Source organism: Candoia aspera, chromosome 2 (genome assembly GCF_035149785.1).
Source record: "Candoia aspera isolate rCanAsp1 chromosome 2, rCanAsp1.hap2, whole genome shotgun sequence".
Taxonomy (NCBI): Eukaryota; Metazoa; Chordata; class Lepidosauria; order Squamata; family Boidae; genus Candoia; species Candoia aspera.
Window position 1 is genome coordinate 37,651,705 of NC_086154.1, and position 23,798 is coordinate 37,675,502.

The 23,798-nt window shown below is 40.5% G+C and overlaps 1 protein-coding gene across 3 annotated transcripts in view; it reads left to right on the plus strand.

Moving 5' to 3' along the window:
- Positions 1 to 1,597: 1,597 nt before the first annotated feature.
- The window catches only part of GRM7 (glutamate metabotropic receptor 7), a 354,665-nt gene continuing 332,464 nt past the window's right edge, over positions 1,598 to 23,798 (plus strand). For all 3 annotated transcript variants that reach the window (XM_063291614.1, XM_063291615.1, XM_063291616.1), the window contains exons 1-2: positions 1,598 to 1,683; positions 19,955 to 20,171. In XM_063291614.1, the coding sequence (XP_063147684.1) occupies positions 1,681 to 1,683; positions 19,955 to 20,171 (220 nt within the window). In that variant the 5' untranslated portion in view covers positions 1,598 to 1,680. The remainder of the gene's footprint in view (positions 1,684 to 19,954; positions 20,172 to 23,798) is intronic.

A 23,798-nucleotide genomic window follows, 5' to 3' on the forward strand; every position in this document is an offset into this window, starting at 1 on the left:
ACAATTCCCTTTTGGAGTAAGCAATAATATGCAGAGTGCAGAAGAGTAACAAATTATAAGCCAAAAGAATTAAAAGCAAGAGAAGAAGACAGGAAGAAGAAATATAGCTAAACAAGTTTACAGCAACATCATTTACTATACTTTTCTGTGCCTTTCTATTCTTGCAAACCATCCTTGCTTCACCAGCATCTATCCACTGTTTTATATATATATATATATATATATTCATTAAGGTTCTCACCTCTATCTTTTACAAGTTTTTATCAATTCCATCTAATCACAACTTTCTCAGTCTTGCCCTTCCCCTTGACCCATTCCCTCTTCCTTCTTATATTTCCTTTGCAATTGGATTCTCGGTCATTCTCTCTACTTCACCAAACCATTTCAACATTTTACATAATGGTCCCTCAGATTTATATTCCATCCACATTTATTCAACACCCATCCATTCTTCACCCTATCTTGTCTTGTTTTAACTGCACATATTTCTTAAAAATTTCCACGGCATTCCACTTTTAAGCTGAATGATTAGACCCAGGAAAGAAGGTGCACACATACAAACACATGCAGATAGAAGACATAGGGAGAGTGGAAACATGCATAAGAACTACCCCTGGACACAAGCACACATTCAGCACATGTTTCTCCTGACATGCCCAACTCTTCTGTATAATGACGTGGGCATATCTTATACACAACTTCTTATACACATCCCTTTTTACTTCTTTTGACAAAGATTCATTCCTCATAACAGACCACCTCCTATCCATTATCTTTCTACAAGTATTTACATATCTTAGAAATTCTCTATTCATTTTTTCCCATCTTTAGTCAACATTCCACCAAGGTATACAAATCTGTTTGATCTAGTTTTTCACCATTTATGTACTGCTTGCACTCATTTACCCCATCAAGAGAAGCATTATTTTTATTTATTTATTACTTGTTTCATTTGTAATTTGGTTTTCCACCAATTAATGGTGCTCAAAGAAAAAGTAATGTATCCCAGCTCCAAGTTAAGCCATAAACAATGGTTTGCAATCCATAGTTGCTGGATTGCAGGAACTAACCAAAACCAAGTAAATCACTGTGCAGTTTAGTTCATGGATATGCAGTATTTCAGTAAGCTGGGAGGGCAAATGTTGTGATACGTACATGCCTCTCTGTTGTGTAGCTTATTGTCATTTTCTCCATATTGAAAGTCTGGTGTATGTGTTGTGGGGTGGAGGGGGGATAGTGAGTTGATCCAAAGAGAGATGGATTTCTGTCAACTCCGCATTTCAGCAGAGTCCCTTATTTCTTCCAAGTTGCCCCACAGTCAGCTCTTTGTGTGAAAACTCACACATTTTTATTGGATGCCCACCTGCAGGGGTTCTGAAGTGAGACCGGTAATTCATACCATTCATTCTGCAGTTGAGCTGCATGCTTTGCTGTGATAAAATATGACAGGCCAATGAATAAACTGATGTCATTTACTGATTCCTTGAACAAGAGTTGGAATTTATTGCACCAGGTTTTATGGCAGCATGCAAAGGTCACAACGAGTTAATTGGTCAAAAAGGAGTACAAGATCAGGGTTGTCACTGTAATAAGTGAACAGAATAAGAACGTAGTTGAAGGCTGCTAGCCTTTAAGAAGTCCCGGAAGACCTGGTTTCTCCCCGCCAGGCGCCTGGCCAGGATGGTGAATGAGCCTGCAGTAATTACATGAACTGTGTGTCTAGTCCCTAGGGCACTATCTTTTACTCTATTATGTCTTATTATTTTTAACATTTTCCTTTCTATTTGATTTTTTTAACCTTGTTAGTCACCCAAATATTCTTCAAAATTATCTGCTGGAGTCTGGCATTATTTGGAAAAGCCTTTCAGAGTTTTCTCCTTTCCATTTAAATTATGTTTAAGGCCAAGATCAAAAACAACTGTGATTTGACACCAGTCTCAGACAGGCAGAAGAATTTTAATCTGACAGGGTGGGATACTGTAGCTGTTTGGGTGCATAAGAAAAATGACAAAGGTAACAGTAGAACAAACTGAGAAGGCCTGGAGGTCAAAGTATGGATGAATGCTCCCATATGTGAGCAGAGGATATAGTGTGGGAAATGGGTGGTAGAGGACATAATGCGGGAAACTGGCTTACTAGAATGGATAGTTTAAGAGGATTTCAGGATCGCTCCTTACCTTCCGGAGGAACCTGAAGACCTGGCTCTGCTGCCTCACTTGGGGCAGAGAGGGGAGTAGCTCTGCATGGGGATGGCTGGCATCTTAGAGCACTCCTCCCATGTATGGACTGTATTAGACCCTCCTGCCACTTGGATCTTATTCCTATTTTTATTTTTATGTTTATCTATTAAGGCTAATTATATATTTATATATCGTATTTATATTTTATGCTTGTTGTTTTAATTGACTATTTTATTGTAAACTGCCCAGAGTCCCTCCAGTGGGATGAGATGGATGGGGACAAATTTAATAAATAAAATAATAATAAAATACATTTTGGAAAGAAATTAACCACTGTCCCTATACTTGGTCCTCCATACAACTTGTTGATTTGGGCTGAAAATTGTGGCAGTAACAACTCTGAAAGTAAGATTGTTGCAGTGCTATGCTTGATAATTACTAGTGAGATTGTGTACCATGATTTAGTGATTAAGGACTATGAAACCCCAACTCAACACCCCATCCAGCTAACTTGGTGACTTGGGCGATTCCCTCTGTTTCGGCTCAGCCGATCTTTTCTTTTCTTTTCTTCATTTTCTATCCTGCCATTTTTTTATAAATAACTCAAGGCGGCGAACGTAACTAATACTCCTTCCTCCTCCTATTTTCCCCACAAATACAACCCGGTGAGGTGAGTTGGGCTGAAAGAGAGTGACTGGCCCAAAGTTACCCAATCGGCTTTCATGCCTAAGACAGGACTAGAACTCACAGCCTCCTGGTTTCTAGCCCATTGCCTTAACCACTAGACCAAACTGGCTCTTATGGGATTGTTGTTAGAGAGCTAGTTAGGAGAAACTCTCATGCAAACTGCCTTGAGCTTCATGAAAATGCAAACAATAGCAACAAGGATGTGGATGACCATAATATAAAGGTCATTTAGGCCTCTTTGATATAGGGATCCAAATAAAAAATATCCACAATAATAGTTTGAACACATTGTTTAAAGAGCCCACCACCTCTGGGACATTGTTTCCACTGTTGAATTGCTTTGACTGTTAGATGGTATTATTCTCTCTAACATTCAGGTGGAATTTGTCTTCCTAAAATTACATCCATATTCTGTATCCTGCATGTAACATTTTAAACCTTCTTCTGCATGAATAGTATAAGCCATTCTAGTCTGTTTCAGTCCCATATCCTATGTCTAAACTTTTATCTTCTGGAGCTAGTTTGACCTGGCAACAGTTACTCCTACCTTGTTTACATCTTAATTAAGCAACTGCAATATGCTGTATGTGGATCTACCACTGAACAGCATCCAAAAATTGGTGTTAAATGTGGCAGCTAGGCTGTTAACTGGTATGCAGTATTGGGAATATATCACACCAAAACGAAAAATATGCCTTGGTTGCCAATTGTTTTCTGGGCAAAAGCGATATTTCAAATTTCCATCACCGCCCATCTCCCCGGAGAAGGGGACTCTGGGCGGTTTACAATCAAAATTAAAAGACATAATTACAATATAAATACTATATAAAAATAGAATAAATACAGAGTAAAAAATATAAAATCCAGCAGCATAGATCTGGTTAATTGGGGAGAAATCTATAATAGCCGCCCCCAAGATGAACTGGAGGCCCTCCCACCCCAAGCGAGGTGGCAGAACCAGGTTTTTAGGTTCTTCCGGAAGTCCAGGAGCGAATGGGCCTGTCTCAACTCCGGGGGCAGAATGTTCCAAAGGGCGGGTGCCACTGCAGAGAGGGCCCACCTCCTGGACCCTGCCAGGTAGAATTCCTTACCGGCGGGGTGCGTAGCATGCCCTCTCTGCATGACCGGGTGGGGCGGGTCGATGTTATGGGGATGAGGCGGTCCCTCAGGTAGCCTGGACCCATGCCATGTAGGGCTTTAAAGGTAATAACCAACACCTTGAATTGGACCCGGAAGCAAACTGGTACCCAGTGCAGCTCGCGCAGCAGTGGTGTCACATGTGCTGATCTTGGGGCACCCATAACTGCTCACGTGGCCACATTCTGGACCAGTTGAAGCTTCCAGATACTCTTCAAGGGTAGCCCCATGTAGAGCACATTGCAGTAATCTATATGGGAGATGATCAGGGCATGAGTGACTGTTCGGAGGGCCTCTTGATCCAGGAAAGGGCATAACTGGCACACAACATAAAGTTGCAAGGGCCCCTCTGGCCATGATTGCCACCTGCTTGTCAAGCAGGAGTCATGAGTCCAGGAGGACCCCCAAATTATGCACCAAGTCTGAATGGGGCAGTGCAACCCCATCCAGAACTAAAGATGATAGCTTCCCAAATACAGAGGAGCCATCAACCCACAGTCACTCCATCTTACCAGGGTTCAGTTGAAGCCTGTTGTTCCCCATCCAGACCCCCACAGCCCCCAGGCACTTGGAGAGGGCAGCTACTACATCACTTACTTCACCCAGGATGGAGATATATAGCTGAGTATCATCGGCATATTGATGATACCTCATCCCATGGTGACGGATGATCTCACCCAGTAGTTTCATGTAGATGTTGAATAGGAAAGGAGAGAGAACCAAACCCTGCAGCACCCCGCAATGGCGGGGTCGAGGGGCAGATCTCTCCTCTCCTATCACCACTGAATGGGACTGGCCCTGGAGAAAGGAGGTGAACCAGTGCAAAACTATACCACACACCCCAACTCCCTGAGCCGAGCCAAAAGGATACCATGGTCGATGGTATCGAAAGCCGCTGAGAGGTCAAGAAGAGCCAGGATGGATGCACTCCCTCCATCCCGCTCTTGCCAGAGATCATCCATAAGTGTGACCAATGCAGTCTCTGTCCCATATCCTGGCCTGAAACCTGACTGAAAGGGGTCCAGATAATTTGTTTCCTCCAGAATCCTCTGGAGCTGCAGTGCAACCACTTTCTCAACCACCTTTCCCAAAAAGGGAAGGTGGGAGACAGGGCAAAAATTGCCCAGTATAGTAGGATCCAAGGATGGCTTCTTGAGGAGGGGGTATACCAGCGCCTCCTTAAAGTCAGCCAGAAACACCCCCTCCCTCAAGGATGTATTAACCAACACCTGGGCCCAACCACAAGTCACCTCCTGGGCCGACTTTACCAGCCAGGAGGGGCAAGGGTCAAGGTGGCATGTGGTTGCATTAGCATTCTGGAGGATCCTGTCCACTTCCTCAGGCCCAACAGGATTAAACTGTTCCCAGATAACAGGATAAGTACATCCCCTCGGCATCTCCCCAGACTGTGCCTCACGCTTAGGGTCCAATTTAGAATGAATCTGAGCGATTTTATCCTGCAGATGCTTACAAAACTCTCCCACACGGCCCTGTAAATGGATCACCAAATCCCCCTTACCCAAGAGGGATTGGGTAATCCTAAACAGGGCTGCCACGCGGCATTCTGTAGATACAATAAGAGCAGAGAAATATTGGCGTTTCGCTGCTCTTACCGCCACAAGGTAGGCCTTAATAGTGGCTCTAGCTTGTGTTCCATCAGATTCTCTCCTTGTCTTTCTCCAGCGGTGCTCTAGATGTCTCTTAATCCTCTTCAAAACCTGCAACTCCTCCGTAAACCACGGGGAGTGCCAGGTCATATGCAAGAGAGGTCGCACATGCATGATACTGTCCAAGTCCCCCGCTGCCTCCCTATTCCAGGCTGCGGCTAGGGCCTCTGCTGGGCCGTGCAGTAGATCCTTGCGTATAACCCCCAGCTCCCTCTGAAACCCTACCGGGTCCATCAGTCGCCGGGGGCGGACCAATCAAATGGGTCCTGCCTCCCTGTGGAGTGGGGCAGCACCAGAGAATCTCAAGGCCACCAGAGCATGATCTGACCATGACAATGGGGAAAGATCCAACTCTCCCCTCAGATCACATTGCCACTGCTTCGACAAGAAAACCAAGTCTAGGGTGAGGCCACTGTCTCGAGTTGGATCCCAAATAACCTGGGACAGGCCCATGGCCACCATGGTGGCCATGAACTCCTGAGCTGCCTCTGAGGCACGCCTGAGGGATGGCAGATTGAAGTCCCTCAGAACCATAAGCCTGGGGTACTCCACCACAAGCCCCAAGATGGCCTCCAGCAGCTCAGGCAGGGAGGTTGTCATGCAGCAAAGAGGCTCGTACAGCAGCAACACTCCCAACTGTTCTCGGGCACCCAACTTGAAGAACAGGGTCTTACAACCAGCCCCTTTTGGGCAGCGCCCCTGAAGGCCACTAGAGACTCTCGGATCACAACTGCTACCTCTCCTCTCCTGTCCCAGCATCTCGGCTGGTGCCACACCTGAAACCTGGCTGGGCACATTTCTGAAAGGGCTACCCCCCTTTCTGGGCCCAGCTAGGTCTCAGTGATACATGCCAGGTCAGCCCCCTCCTCTGTGATTAAATCGCATATGAGGGGGGCCTTGTTATTAACTGACCTGACGTTAAGCAGCAGCAGTCGGATGCCAGGGCCCTCAAGGATCTGCTGACCAGGGCCTGGGTCTGAACATGGAGGGCTGGAACACACCACCAGTAACAAACACTGGGGGTGTCTTCCCCGAAGATGGCCCACCCTCCGGTTCCCGCCATAGCATCCCTGGCCTGTCACCACCTCGATAGAGTGACCCACCCTACAGCCCCCAGAGTTTCCAAGCCCAGTTGCCTCCATCCTGGACCTCTGGAAACCCTAGGTTGAAACAAGGGTCCCGTCCCCCATGTACCCAACCTCTCACTCACAACCAACCTCAAGTAATGGCAGGCCTTCCCAGTGCATCAGCTCTCACTCTCGGCACTGCTTGGGCCTAGCCACCACCCATACACATGTACACACACTCACTGCACCCCCCCAACCTCTCTCACTGATCACGGGGGCACCCACCCACCCCTACCCTCCCCTATCTCTCACTTAGGGTGAATACTCTTACATAAATAAAACAAGGGCTCCCCACCCATCTCTCACCCGATGGGGAGCACCACCACTCACACTGAGGGGATCCTAAAACCCTCTGCCACTCCTCAGTAATTGGGGAGCAACCAGTCCTCCACTACAATGTTCGTTAAGAGGTCCACTCCTTGAGGCTGGGACCCACTGCTGGGCTTCACTGTCTCAGCAAGGTTCCAGCAGGCAGCAGCACCATCTCAGTGATGTTCCAGCAGGCAGATTCACTGCTGGGGGTGGGGGTTGCAAGTTCTCCCCAACCACCAAGTTCTACTCCAGCCACCATGTCTGCCAAGCCTGCCAGAGGTCCACCGGTTCTTCCTCAGCCACCAATCCACCAGGCCTGCCAGAGGTCGGCTAGGCTCCACCACTCTACCTCGGCTTACTGCACCTCCACCTTCTGTAACTCGCCCCCCGGGCCTCGCCGCGCTCTACCACACTCCGCAGGGCCTTGCAGCAGGGCCTATCCCACTTCACCATCCTGTGGACGGCCCACCGGCGTTTCCGAGGCCACTGGGTCCCACCAGGGCCAGTTGAGGGGCACTAGAGGGTTGCCAGCTCACCCAACCCTCGGGAGGTCTGCCAGGGCCCACCACACTCCGCCATGCCCCATTGCTTCGGTGCTTCAGGGTCCAGTGTCTCCAGCACCAGCCAAGGTATTTGTGGCAGGGAACCCCTTAAGGCTGGCCGAATTGGCCCACAACACTCCCCCAAAACCCCCCGACTGGCACAAAGGGGTTAGGGGAGCAGGGCCCTAAAGATGCAGATCTCTCCTCCCAGAGCCGCCCGGAGCCACCCGGAGCCGCAACTAGTGTCCGCTCCGGGTTACCATCTTGCTGCTTATTCAATGCCCAGATTTTTTGTTTTATATTCCTGGGTGTTTGAGAAGAGTTTTGATTATTTTTTTAAAAGTTATGCTAAGTCTATTTTAGGATGTATGCTACAGTTTTGTATGCTTCCTGACTTGAAATATCAGAAAACACCACCAGTTTTCAGCACTTGTGGTCATAAGGAACTCTAGGGGGCTGCAAAAAATAGGGGTCATTGACTATAAGTTGTCTATCCTTACCCTGAACTACTTGGAGCATATCTGTCTGAAGGAACACCCATCTCAATATGAGCCTGGCTAGACATTATGATCTGGAGGTGAAGCTGTTGTGAAGCTACCAGTCCTTGCAGAGTCTCACTATCAAAAATCTGTGAAAGAGATTTCCCCTGTGCTGCTACCAGATTGTGGATCTCCTATGTTTAGAGTTGTGATTGGTGCCCAATAACAGTGTCTTCCAAGAATTATCTTTTTCATTCAATATTTTGAATAACTTAGTAGACTAGGTCCTTAGTAGGAGTGGTCTTGGAATCCCCCAGGTTATTCTTGACCTGGGAGCGCATTCCAAATGGTAATAGTAATATAACTTTATTGATTAGTCAACTGAACATATCAAAAAATTGGGTATCAGCCACAATAAAATATAGTAACTTAAGACAGATAAAATGCAATAAGATAAAATATACTAAGGTGAGATAAAATACAAGAAAATACAGTAGGGTGAAATAGAGATAAAAGAGTAAGATAACAAAGGGTAAGATAATGCAGAGGCTTATAATAAGATGAATAATAAAATACAAAAACAATATGTGTTTAGGCGAATTCATCACCTCTACATGCCACCCCAATGTGTTCTATAAAATGTGTTCTCAGTTGGACAGCCCTGACTATAATCTTAACAGTTCTATAGACTACATATGTGTTTGTGCCCTGAAGGGAGTAACGTAGTCGTTTGTTACAGTCCCAATATGTGGTCCTGTCCAAATGGGCCTCAGTAATTCATGGCAACCATGGACTTGTCCCAAATTATCTTGGCCTTGTCATATATAAGGAGCCATTTGCTACACCTGTTTTTATGTCTGAGCAGATGCAATGAAATCTGAATATGGAGGACATTGTGATCATCCCTTTACCACAGACAGATCACTTTCTGGTCAGCATGTGATTGGTTGACATTCTTGATTTTTGCCGAGGTGGCTGACTGATTAGGATGGTCCAGCCCAGGTTCCTAGGGACTTCCTGAGAGTGCTTAGAGATTTTCTCTAAGTTATATTTTCTCTCAGTTATACTTGAATTTCATTGTACATGAATATAAATGCATTTATTTGTTTCAATTTATATTGAATGCAAAAATACATTTTTTATTTTTCCATTTATACTAATAGACATTTGTGGTATACATTTTTACTTGCAGCATATATCAATTTGTTTCCAGGAATGCCACGCTGAATGTGAGACCAATTGAAATATTAGCTGTACAGAAAATATATACAGGAGGCAATTTAAGTTGCTAACTGAAGTCTTTATCTGTAAGGTTCTAATAATGGCCAACCAGATAGTTTAAATGAAAGCAGGGTTTTAAAAAAAATGTTATTGTCCAACTTTGGACCTTAATCGTAAGTCAAAATGCCATTGATTTTATATTCTTGAAGCCACAGGTAAAAAAAAAAAGCTGCCATTACATTGCCAAATTGCATGCTCCATTAAATGCATAGCCTTCAGTTCCCTGGGCATCTTCAGGGAAGAGACTCACATACGGTCTATATCACAATGGCAGTGTGGTTTTCAACTCCAATGCCACAAGAACTGGCCTTCTGTATGGCAGTTGTTTAAACTTTCCATTAGTGCCAATGAGAGGTTATTACATTTAACAGCCATACAATAATCAAGGCTGGGGAGGGAAAAATTAAGCCTCCCTCCATATGCATCATGGCCTTGGCTGAATGGGAGAGGGAATGGCCCTTCAAATTAAAAAATAGCCCCCCTCTGCACACCAGGCACTGCGTACCTCATTTATAACATTCCATATTGTCTGAACCTCAGGAGCAAGCGTTTTTCCCTAATAGCTTTGCAGAGGAGCAAAACAGTTGCGTAGCGCTACTGTGGATAATTGTGTTAGATTATTTCAACTGTTTATGCAATGAAGTGTTTTAAAGGCACTGTAACTATGCCACCTGACTATTCATGGTTTAAAGTACATTTAAGTGCTCTACCTTCTGCAGTATTTGATCATTATATACTAGAAGACTCTTAGCAAAAGGAGTGTTTGTTTATAATGGAGTGGAATGAAAACAGTGAAAACCATGGACTTCATTCATAATGAATGTGAATGTGAATCACAGGGTGTGTGTGACTGAAAAGGCCTAAGCCACAAATAAAAACCGCCTAGTTTTTTATTGACCTTTCTCAGAAAAATCCTTGTCTACATATTTTGAGCAGAAAAGAAATCTGACTTTACTGTTAGCATAAGCAGTTTGCCTTACATCTTTTGCTGCTGAAAATAGCTTGGGTTCTCATCATTTTGTAACTCATTTTTTCCCAGTTTGATCTTACTTATATTTAGTTGCTTGCTTCTGCAAAAATGCTCTATATTTCCTACTTTGGCAGTCATAAAGAACTGTTAATTCTCCATTATAAATTCACTGCTAAGATAACAGCGCAGGAAACCTGTGATATGAGCAAATAGAATCCTGTTTGAATATAAATAACTTTAGCAACTGTCAAACATGGGCAGGTAAAGTAGAGGGAATATTTGTAAACTGGAAATTGTTTAATGTTTAGAAAAATATAGGCATGTATTTATTTTGAAATAATAATTTTAATAGCTACACAGTACTCTTATTCTGCTTAGGCAATATGCCATCGTCAGTGGAGGTACAGGCAAGGGATATAGTCTAGTTAACATTTTAAAAATATTTCTTTTTAGTGGCTATATTTAAGACATTTGGGTAAAATCCAACACTGTGCAATAGGCTTCCAACAGGGTATATGAATCAATGGGATTTTCCCTTTCTTTCCTTTTCCTGCAATGCTCCAAACCCCATTTCTGCTCTTGGGGAATTTCCATATAAAGCTGCTTCCTGTCATGGCCTAGTAGAAAGGAACGGACGTTCTGTTAGGTTACTTGCCAAGGAACAGAGTAAACATTCCGATGAGTGGCAGTTGGCTGCAGCCTATATAAGAGGCTTGAACCTTAGACTCTTGGACTGGCTGCCAACCTTGACCCGGCTCTTGAATCCTGGACCCACGTTAGACTTTTGCAGGCAAGCCTTTGCTTTGTTTGACAGTCCTGAGTACATTGCTAACTCTGTTACCTGAAAATAAAACTGATAATCTTCCAAGAAACCGTCTGTGTGTGTGAGGCTGAAACCTGAAGTAGGACACTTCCAGGGGTTCAGGAGCTGGATAGGCATTGCTTTTCACCCATTTATTTATTTGTTTGTTTGTTTGTTTGTTTATTTAATAAATTTATTCACTGCCCATCTGTCCCCTGCGGGGGAACTCTGGGCGGCTTGCAATAAAACAGGATTAAAATTCAAAACGATTATAATACAAAATACAGTAAAAATACAAATACAATAAAATCTACATGGTGAAAAGATGTTAATCAGTCCCTGAGTGTAATAGGCCCCTCAGAATCACTTTACGGCACTAGCCGTCCCCAGGTGTAATTACTCCCCCTCCCATTCCAAGCCTGCAGACAAAACCAGGTCTTTAATCTTTTGTGAAAGTCCAGGAGCGAGGGGGCTTGTCTTTTCCTCTGGGAAATAAAATTCCTTTGGGATGAGGACAAAATGAACAGGTTGAACATCACAGTAGACAGCAGACCTTTTTATATTGTTGAACCAGGCACACGCTTTGAATGTCACCATTCTGAATTTTCAATCCTCACTAGCATTATGGACTTTCAAGTATAACAACGTGAGGGGAAAATGGTGTGCTAATAATGCAGAGTGTGCCATTGCACTGCCTATGGGTCATTGTACTGGGTATTTATGAACAGAAGTTACACATTTTTTTTCCTTGCTAGCTATTAGTGTTCTAGAAATAGAAGCAGGTTCTAAACTAATCTTAATTCAGAACTTTTGTTAAAAAAAAATTATTGCAGACAAAATGCCAAAGCTCTTTCTTATGTAATGAATAAAGAAACTGGCAAATAAAGGACAGCTCTGAAACCTGATATTTAAGTTCTGTCAGAAGAACATTCTACATTGCTATGACTAAATATGTCAGTTAATTCAGAATGGATGGTGTTAATCACCCACCATGCGTTCTGCTATGTTTGGTGCCCAACTCAAACTTCTTCACTTGCTCTTACTAAACAATCAGCCACCATTTTAGCCTGAGGAAATTAATACTAAGTTAAGGTTCAAAAGGTTAGGAATCTGTTTTTTGTACATTTTCCCCCTATTGTCTGGAAACCATATCAATAAAATTTAATAGGAAATTGAAAGTGAAATTAGAGCAAACTGTGCACTTAATAATACCCCAGTGGGGACTCATTAATATCGCAGCAAATACACACATGCATTATCTTAATCGCACATGATCCTTCAAGAAATTGCTTTTTTTATTTTATAAAATGTTTTCTGACAACTCTTCTGGAAACAAGTTTTAACCTAGCCTTGTTGTATTAAATTCCAAGTTATATCTCTTTTATCAATTTGTCCTCTCTCACTTAAAATGTAAGACAACAGTTAGGCAATCAGATTAATTCAAGATCTGTGTTAGATTCTTTTCAGAAACTGAAGTGCAGGATCGGTAAATCTACGGTGGAAAATTATCTGTATTTCAGATTTATCAGCATCCCTGAGATCAGCACAGTAAATGACTACTTCTGTTTTTGTTTTTTAAACATTTTACTTAAACTGCAAAGTGCATGAGTCCCCCCCCCTCAAATGTTGAGGATTTAATATCTTTAGCCATTTTTATGTCTTTTTTTAGTTTTGTGCACTGCCCAGAGTTCACTGGAGTTCCTGAAGTTTTCCTGGCAAGATTTCAGAAGTGGTTTGCCATTGCCTGCTTCCTAGGGCTGAGAGAAAGTGGCTGGTCCAAGGTCTCCCAGCTGGCTTCATGCCTAAGGTGGGACTAGAATTCACAGTCTCCCCATTTCTAGCCTGGTACTTCTAATCACTACACCAAACTGCCTCTCAACTAATGGGTACTGCCAGAGAAAACATAGGCCCTCCCGTCCAGAGAGCTCTGAGGCAAGATATTTCTGCTACTTTTTCCATCTCTAGTCTGGAGTTCTCTTCAGTATGATGTGGGTAGGGTTACCAGATATATGAACAGGCAAAGGAGGAAATGGACAGTTGGAAAGGAGGGAAAATACTGTTTACAGCAAAAAACTGCAAAAAATATGCTTGGGCCTACATGAATAGGACATTACTTTATCTAGCATCAGAAAGACTGGTTTTTCAGTCTCAGTATTTTCCCCACAAGAAAATATTCAAGAACCTATGCTTGTGATAGTATAGAATCAATGATGTGCTTTTCAGATTTCACCATAGAAATGTAGGACAGGTCATGTGATGTACAGGCTACAGCGATCGTAGATTTGAAGGGGCTAGATTGAAGCTGATTGCTGGAATCAGGAAATAAATTAAATAACGTAAATCTAGGCTGTTGAGTCTGTTGATGGATGAGGGAAAGAAAGAAGCAGTCAATTTACAAGGTCACAATACATCACAAAAATACATCACAACACACCACACTATATTATACTCTGCAGTACACCACATACAACAATACATCAGACCACCACATACAAAATACATCAATACACCACAATACATTATAATATATCATCACAATACACCACATCTAACTTGCTGAGGGTACCATCAGCTAGGGACAGATATTTGGTGGGCTCCAGGCATCAGGCCTTCTCTGCTGTGGCGGCCACTTTGTGGAACATTCTTCTCCCTAATATTATATTACTTCCATCCCATTTTCCTTCTGGAAGTCCCTCAAGACCTGGTTATGTCACCAGGCCTGGGACTCCCAGGAAACTGGAGACATGCTTAGATGGCTCCATTGCTAACTATCCTTATTGTCTCTTGCCTAGGGTTTGTATATTGTTTTTTTACCATATTTATCTTTTATATTGATTTTTATATTTTTATATTGGTTATTTATGTATGTATTGTTTTATTGGTTTGTTGAAGGCTGCCCAGTCACTTTTCTGTGCAATGGGTGGCTATACAAATTTGATAAATAAACAAACACACAAAAGTTTGACTGCTGTTGGAAAACAGTCCATTTTTTTTTTTTAAAGACACTCAAAAACTTGGACAGTATTTGGAGGATATGAGGACAAAAAGGTGGACATGTCCTCCTTTTGCCAGATTCTGGTAACCCTAGATACGGGACAAAAAAGCTTGCTCTTATTCAGTCTAATAACAATTTGTTATTTCTATAAGGAATATACCAGTGGCAGCAGAACATGTTAGGAAATGGGATGGAATATGTTGCATATCCCTTAATTTGCCTTCCAAAAAAGGGATCCATATTATGTCATTGTTTGTCTCTCTCTGTCCCAGGTAATGATTTTCTGAAAGTTAATTGGTATGTCTAATCTGTCATCTTCATGATCCTCACATATATAACAAGCCTGAGATTGATCAGACTGGGATAAAATAGGAGACTTTTGCAAGCGTATAGCTGGAGCTGGGCTTTCTAATGTTTTAGGATTATCATTATCATTATCATTATTCTCTGATAGTGGTCAAGGCAGCTAATGGAGAAATGTCCCCTAACTTTATCCCCACAACTTTTTGAGGATGAGAATGATCTTGGCTGGCCCCAAAGTGAGCTCCATGGTCAAGTGGGGACTTGAAATGGAGTCACTTTGGTTCAAATCTGACATCTTAATCACTATACTATACTGTCTTTGGGTCCCAGTGATTATAGCATTGCAGTAACTGTTTCTCATAAAGAAAGGGTTCAATGCCACTTCCACAGCTATTACCAGGATTTTCATCACAAACCCATAAGTTGTTGCATGAAGGATGGGAACAATAATAGAAGCAGTGGTTAATTTCTTAAAAACCCACACACCTTTCAAAATATCCATCCCAGTATACCAATTTTCTGTATTATGTCTTCCATAACTATAATTCATTCACAACATTGTCAGTGTTCTCTAAGGCTTTTTGTTTGGGAAAGAAAGGGAAAAAATAGAGTCCCCTAGACTGTATTGCATTACTGTAAGCTTATATTCAGAAATTCAGAGAACTATTGGTTGAATTTAAGACCTGGATTTATAATTCCAAGTTCTAATGGGGTTAGCTCAGCCAAAACTAAGTACAAATAATGGCTATTCTCCCTTCCATTTTTTGTTTGCTTATATTACAGTGCTAGGTGCTATTTTACAGCTTTCAGAATTATAATTGCTTTGATTATATTGTGATCCTCATAGTGTTGTCCTTAAAATGTAAAGATCCTATGCTCTTCACACTTTTTTATCTGGCATACCATGTCATATTCTAACTCACATGCTACTCCTCCCTAAACTAGTGGCATCTTTGTGTGATGTCAGAACAGTCAGTTTGACAAAAGCAGTGTTGTGCTGTCATGATGCAAGTTCTACCCCTTGTGTTGTGTTGTAATCTTACATATATGTCCCAAAGGGACAGACCTTGTGGTGGGACAGCATGATGATCTTGTGACATCATCAAGCAGATGCTGTCCCTTATATGCTTTCATCCCAGTATCTGACACATAAGTTGCAGCACCTTCATGAAGATGTCATTGTGCTTAATTTGTTATTAATGCCCCCACCCACATCCTGGGCATACCCATGGTTTAAGACTCACATTGGGGTAGGATTTCCTGACAATCCTAGGGAACTGATACAACATATTTATTGCTCATAGTTTCTTATATTTTCCTTTAAGAAATGTGTGAATTAGCCATGATCCCCTTTGTTATTCTGCTTCAGCAAACTCCATCTCCTTGCCATTCTCTTTTTATTCAATGTTAACTTGCAGAAAGCCATGGCAATGGTTTTGTTGACATCCTTATCATTTCCGTGGCAGCAGGGTATCATCTCTTAAACACAACTGGAGCATCATGCAGAGTTGAAAAAGTATTAGAATATGATCCAAAATATGCATTATATGATTAGTATTTTTAAAGAAGAAAATGATTTGTGAAGTTGATGAAACCAAGATTAATTTCCTTAGATTTAAGAACTAAAGAACCCCTTAATCACTGCATTAAAAAAAAAAAACTATCATATGTTCTTGAAGTATTTTACACAACATTCTTTGCAGGGAAATGTACCTTAGAACTTCACAGATGGAATAATAACCAGGTATACAAAGTAGAAGTGTTACAGAAAGAAAATACACCATTAAGTAGGCCTTTGGGGTGAAAATGAAGTTCAGTTTATTAAAGTTTCCATTAGAATGTTACAATGTTTGTTAGTTGATTGGTTGGTTGGTCACATATATAACCTATTTACTCCTAATTTAAAAAAAAAAACAGGCTTGATATGTGACAAAAAATATTTAAGCACCTGTAGCCATAAATAGAAATCCATGCCAAACCCTGATATTTCACTTCCTCTCTCTCCTACAAATTCATTTCTACTTTAGCAAATACCAAACTAGCTTTTATATACAGTATAAACTAGTAGCTGTATTTAAAAGAAAGTGCTAAGCCAGCCAGCTACAGATTTTCTGTGGTTGTCTCAAGACATCAAAAATTATGGATTTCTCTGGCATGGGAATTGATTTAAAAAATTATTATACAAGCCATCCATGGAACTGTATGTTTCTTGAAAAAAGTAGTTTATTTTAAAGCTAGAATTCCTGATTTACACACATTGACAAACTGAGAACCCATGAAGAATAAATTGAATTCAGGCTAATTCACTCATATGGGGAAAAAAGCAGGGAGTGTAAGAACAGAGAGCACTTTAGTGCTCTTCTTTTGTGTTTGTATGGAGATACTGCCTATTTTCCATTAGGCAATTAAACTGATATGATTTTCTCTTCTTGTAAAAAACTGTAACTTTCAGAGGCAAGCTGCTTTTTCCTTTGTTTTCAATAAGATGTGGTGGTGCCAGATATTGCTATCAGGCGATTTAGAAGCAAACTCCTCTTGTTTGAATTATTATATGTTAAGTCAAATTCCCTATCAAGTTCATCTTGGCTTACAACTATCCTTCTCATCCTCTATCCATGTATATTTCATTCCTCTCCCTTCCCCTCCCTTCCCCTCCCCTCCATAATCCAAACTTTGCTTTTGAATGGAGAGAAGAAAGAAAAAAGGAGAAAGTAGAAATGATGTAATATTAAATAGGACATACTTAATTTGCATATGAAGGTATCACATCTTAATTAGATGTACCATCATTCTACAATTTTTTTGTGGCACAAATGTTCTGTGAAATAGCCTTCAGGCCCGTTATATCAAAGGCAACATAGTCTTTTGTTCTCCTCTATAAGCTGTTGCTGCTTTGTGGCTCCTTTTTTTTTTTGCCCCAGAGTTTCAAGAAATGGTTATAGTTGGCTTCACACTCCTTTTTGAAGGACTGTCCAAGTGTATATCATCTATTTCCCTTTGGTTGTCAGTATTTGTTTTACAGGTAGTCCTTGACTTACGACTATACTTTTAACGACGGTTCAAAATTACAATGGTCTCGGGAAAAATGCTTTATGATCTGTACTCGCATTTACGACCATTGTACCTCCCCCACAGTCACATGATTGCAATATGGGTGCTTGGCAACTGGCTCACATTTACAACCAGTCGCAGCATCCTGCAGTCATGTGATCACGATTTGTGACCTTTTTTGCCGGTTTCTGGGAAAAAAGTCCATTGGGGAAGCTGGAATTACTTAACCACCATGGCAATTTGCTTACCAACCCTTGATTCACTTAATGACCTTCATAGAAATGGTCATAAAATTGGGTCCTGTCACATAACTTAACAACCGCAATGACTTATGATGAAAAACCCTAACCCTCACTAACACTGGCTTTGTCTGTCTGAGCCTAAGCATCCAGGCGATTTGTATTCCCTTCAGGTTTCAGTATTCCCCACTCCTGTCTGGTAATCTGACCATAGTAATGCCACTCAAAGGAAGAAAAACTTTGTGATGAAATCCATTGAAATGGAAAATGGGGGAGAAGACGATTCCGTTGTTGTTGTTGTTTTTGCAAGGGCAACAAATCTGGGTTAGAGCTTTTTCCTACTGGGCTGTTGATGACCTCTTACCCAGCACAAAACTACATTATCCCCATTTTCCAAACTAACTGCCTCTTTGCATTCAGGATTCCATTAAGTGACAAGTGATTTTCAGAGCAGCAAGGAATGCAGAAAATGTAGACATGCAATAGCCATCAATGCAGTGCTTTCTAAGCTGTGGGTAATTACCCCAAGGGGGTAGTTTGGGCATATCCTGGGCATAATGGAACAATTTAATTGCTCGTTTGTGAGTCAAGGATCCAGTTTGGGACTGCCACTATGGAGACACTTGTATAAAACCACAGTCTGGTTTTTTTGTGGGGGTAATGACATTATTCAGGAAGGAAAAGGGGTAATTGGGTCAAATAGTTTAAGAACCATTGCATTAATGAGTGATTTTGAGAAATGGATGGCAAATATTACATTACATGCACATTTGTGGGAAGGCATACATGGAAATAGAGAGTGCTGGATTTCAACAAGAAGTGAATGTAAGTTCTGTTTCACCCTCAAACTATCCAATGGCTCTCATTGGTTTGAAATGTTTACCATTTCTGCAATTAAAAAAAAATAGTCCTTATTGTGTTGTTCAACTTCCTGGGGAACTTCAGCCTGGACTTTGACATGGCTTACAAAGTTGCAGGATATATTGGAACTAAATGATGACACTGAGAAAAGCAAGAGAAAAGGGTACAATAATATTTGTTGCAAAGTCCTTGATGCTAAATATAAATCCATGTTTATATTTACTATTTTTTTTCAACAGAAAATAACAGGGAATGACCCTGAAATCCAGTTCATGTACCTCAGGGAGTCAAAAACAAAGACCTAAAGCTCTGACTGTGATCCTGTAACTATTTAATCCTGTACACTTTTAATAAGTTATCTAGTCCCATTGTAAGCAGTTAAAATCTTCTCTATTAATCTAGTTGGATTAAAAAAATTGTATTTTTTTTAAAATTGATATACTTGAGAAACAGTTTGATTTGTTACTCAGAGTAAGTACCAATGAATCCAATGGGATTTATTAGTAAGCATACCTACTGTACATAGTAGAAGAATGGCAGTGATCCACCCTCTCCACTTCATAGGGTTGTTTGTCTATCTCAAATATAGAGGGAAAGGCTTCCTTTTTTCAGTAAGAGACAGAGAAAAGAAACCCATTAACTCGTATTTAAAGTATCTTAGAATTTTGCTTATCCATCCCTGTGCCACCTTCCTACCTGAGCCAAAGAAATGTATTACATAGGGCATTGAGTAAGCAACCTATTTTTCTTAGTCAACAGTTGAACTGCTCCTTAAAGTTGTCCTACTTTGCTAAATGACTCAAGTTTGGGGAGGCATCATCCTTGAGATAGCAGTGTCTGATTAACTGGATTTATTGTTATTGCAGACAATTGTTATTAATGAAATGGGTGATAACCAGTGAAAAATGATGGTAGCATACAATAGCCTGAGCAGTTTGCAGCCAGAGGAAGTTCAAATATCAAATCGCTACAGATGTTTCAATGTTAGGGGCAAATCACACAGCATAACATTGATTCAGCAGCTAGATTTACCTTAGTTTTATCTGCAGTTAGATCCAGGGATATAGACTTATCCTTCATCAAAAAGTTAATGAAAGTCTGGGGTTCAAGGCTGATAGAAGTAATACTTACCAATTAGTATTCCTATGATGAGAATTATTTGAAAGATAGCTTCATTGACTTTCACTTAAGGGCTGATGGAGATAGAAAGTAACAGATGAGCATCTGGAAGGCTAATTGTATTACAGCTCAAGCTAATTGTGTTGTGCATGTGTTCAGTTTATCAATTTATAACTCCAATTAACTGTTCTTTTCCCTATAGATACCCCAAATCAGTTATGCTTCAACTGCACCAGAACTAAGTGATGACCGGCGCTATGATTTCTTCTCACGGGTTGTTCCTCCAGATTCCTTCCAAGCACAGGCAATGGTGGACATTGTGAGAGCCCTGGGGTGGAACTATGTTTCCACCTTGGCTTCTGAAGGCAGCTATGGTGAAAAAGGCATGGAATCTTTTATACAAATTTCCAGAGAGTCAGGTAGGTGAGGAATAATTCTGCATGTAATAGAATACCATATAGATTATAATTATAATGTTTTATTATATACATATCTCAGAACAAAAGTTGTGTATGTGAATGTGTGTGTGTGTTTCAGAATAAAAGTTTGTTTGTTTTATTTAATCTAATTTGTTTCAAAAGTCCTTCATGCTTTTGTAGGAATTTTCAGAACTAAGCACTTAGGGGTCTGAGAACTAAGTGTCATTAATACTGTGTTAGGGAAAGATAGAACAGTGAAATTGTATCAAGTTTCTGATGCCCCCCTTTTAGAAATCTTGTATTTTGGAGTGATGGTACAAAGCAGAGCTTTAACATATTGAGTCTTTACCTCTTCAAGTCAGGAGTACCTCTGAAACTGATACTTTCTTAGATACAAACTTGGTGTCAGATGGTTCTTGTGTATTTTTCAAGTAGCTTCACACTTTTTTAATTGGATGGGCTATCTTCAAGAGGAAATATCTTGTTTTCTGATTGAGGGATCAAATACTATTAGCTCTGAAGTAGTCCTGAAATAGCTACAAGCTTTCACAGAATATATTTTGTAACCTAACGATGTTCAGAATTCTGGTGCTTTATATTCAAGGACTGCTTAGATGTACAGGAATATACTCTCTCTCTACTCCAACATTTTTAAATAAATCAATGATTTTTAAATGTTTCTGTCTTGGAAATCTTTTGCCCCTTAAGAGGTATGCTAAGGAACTCCTCCCACTTTTTACTGAAATGCTCAAACAAAATTCTGTGGCACATTCTGGAATTAGGATACTGTATATTCTTTTGCTGATGAGTAGTATAATCTAAATCAGTAACTGTGGGCAAGCTATCTTCCATCTAAGTTTATCTGCTATTGTGGTGAATCTCACTGATGAATCCCTGACAAATTTCCAAACAGTCCCAGAATACTTTGGACCACAGTTTGAAAGCCACAAATATAAAGATATGCAGTCTGCTTCTCCACAATAAAATATATCAGCTATTTAATGTTTCTGAAAGAAGTGTTTTCTCAGCATCATGGAACATTCCAGAAGATGGGTAAAGATGGGTAAAAGAATTTCTGTTAGTTCATATTTTTAAAATATTTTGTGGATTTAGAAAGGACACATGTAGAGAAATTAATTAAGCGAAAGGCTTTCGCTGTGGTGGTTTATTATAGCCTTAGTAGCTTGAGAAATACGTTGCATTTAGATTAAAGTATCCATCGTATCTATTGTGTACCAATAAAAATTGGAACAATAATAATGACAACAGTTGAAATAAAAACGAGAACATTCACAGAAATTAATCCAAAGATGGCATTGTTCGGTAAAATATCACAATAACCGTAAAACATATTCAAAACACATTCATTGTGTTGATGAGGCTATATATGCATCGTGTCATAAAGTATATCAGATTGTAACAATTTAGTGGGAAAAAAGTCAAGCCAGTATCCCAATATATCTCTCTGGTTTTGATTGTTCCACGACCACAGGGAGAAGAAATAGAATTACACCAAGTGCAAGAAGCTTCAGACTGTAGTGTGTTTCTGCACCACTGGAACAAATACTTTGGTGGTGTTCAGTGGCAGTCTAGATGGGAAGCCGCTCACCTGTCCAAATTGGGAAAGAGGGAATGCCCAGGTTCTCTGATAAAGCGATTGATGGGACTTTGAAAGGTTGAGAACCACGGCAATACACCCTATCCTGTGGTTGACAGACATCCCATTCTTCTTAAATACATCATTCTCCAAATCAGGGATGCTGAACTTGTGGTCTTCCAAATGTTACTGAAATGTGACATGCAGCATTGCTCATCAGTGGATTAGTAGCTCTGAAACATTTGGAAGGCCACAGGTTTTCTACTCCTAGATGACTTACTTTGAAATAAATTATGTTAAATAATTGCTCCTGCTAAAGCTTTTGTGCTAAAATGAACTAGACTAAGCAAATATATAATATTAGATTAAAAATTACTATTAAATATTTATCAGCTAGATTTGCTATCCAGTGAGGGGTTTTTTTTAATTTAGAACAGGTTGTGTGAAGAATGTGCAACAATAAATTACATGAAGAATCTGTTTGTTATCAGATTAAATGAGTTAAATAGCAGCAGAATCTATATTTTTGCTGTCTGCCTACATTATCCATATATTAAAGGGTATCTGCATAATTACTAATGCTATAAACTGTCACTGAGTAATTTAAAGTATTCTAATCTTCAATATAATCCATGTAAGAATCGGCTTTTGTGGCAGTGCTTCAGTTTAAAACAGAATTCTTTACAAGCAAGATTCCATTTGCTTGCATTTTCCTATTTGTCTGGATGCATATTTATGTAATATTAGACAGGGAAAATGTCTGGGATTCAGTATCACAGGGACCGATGGAACTGAAATGTGAGTTAATAATGAAAAACACAAGTTCATCCATTTCCAAAGCTAAAATTACAGCTTTTGCATTGCTGGATTGTGCACATATGTAGCAATTGCCTACTGATTAAGATATAATAATCATCGACATAGCCAATAGGTGCTTATAGAAATAACTCAACCATATTTTCAATATATTGTTGGATGCATATTAATGCATTTAGATTGTAGCAATGTTGATAATCATTAGAACATAAAAAGAGTTAAAAAAAAGACATTATATATTACCTTGCTATTTAAAATAATTAATCATACAGTTATAATGTGTAAGAGTTTTAGAATGTTTAGATTTTAAAAAAATTAAATGATTTCAGCATCTGCTGGACTCTAATTCATATTCTAAGTTCACGATTTGCTTTTGCTGCGTTTCTTTTTTGTCTCCATTCCGTTATGGATTCATTGTCCTCATTATATTGCCCGGGCTCACATACAGCACATATATCATCTGGTTTTGGCTCCACACCACTTGTGATCCATTGTGGCTTAAAACAGACCCCAGTTTATTCAACAAAACACAATTAAAAATAGTATGATATACTATATTATATGGCTTAGTATGATAATGCAAACATGGCTACTGTTCTTCTTTTCTGCTTATTTTACCCTGCTTAATGGCTTTGAAATTGGACATGTACTGGGGGAGCGTACACAATTTCGCCTCACTTGTTATACATAGATACACTTGCTTCCCATCCATGAAACGTTGTCCCATCAATCCCTTCCCTGCCAGTAACCTTTTCAACCAAGTTGGCAAAAGTTATGTTTTTTTAAAAAAAATTATTTATCATATTTTTATCACCGCCCATCTCCCTCATACGGGGGACTCTGGGTGGTTCACAATAAAACAGTTTAAAATTAATAAAATCATAATAATATCATTAATCTACAAATATCTATATCAATAAATAAATATAAAATGTAATGAGATCCAAGTAATGGGAGATCTAATACCACCCAGAGGGGAGCAAGATCGACCTCGACAGGACTAAGGAGCCAACCAACCCCAAGAGTGGCTCTTCCTCTCCCCACTCCAGGCATGGTGACAAAGCTAGGTCTTCAATCGTTTCCTGAAGTCCAAAAGAGAGGAGGCTAGCCTCACTTCCGGGGAAGGATGTTCCAAAGGGCGGGAGCTGCTGCAGAGAAGGCCTGCCTCCTGGACCCCGCCAGATGGAATTCTTGTGCAGACGGGGTCCATAGCA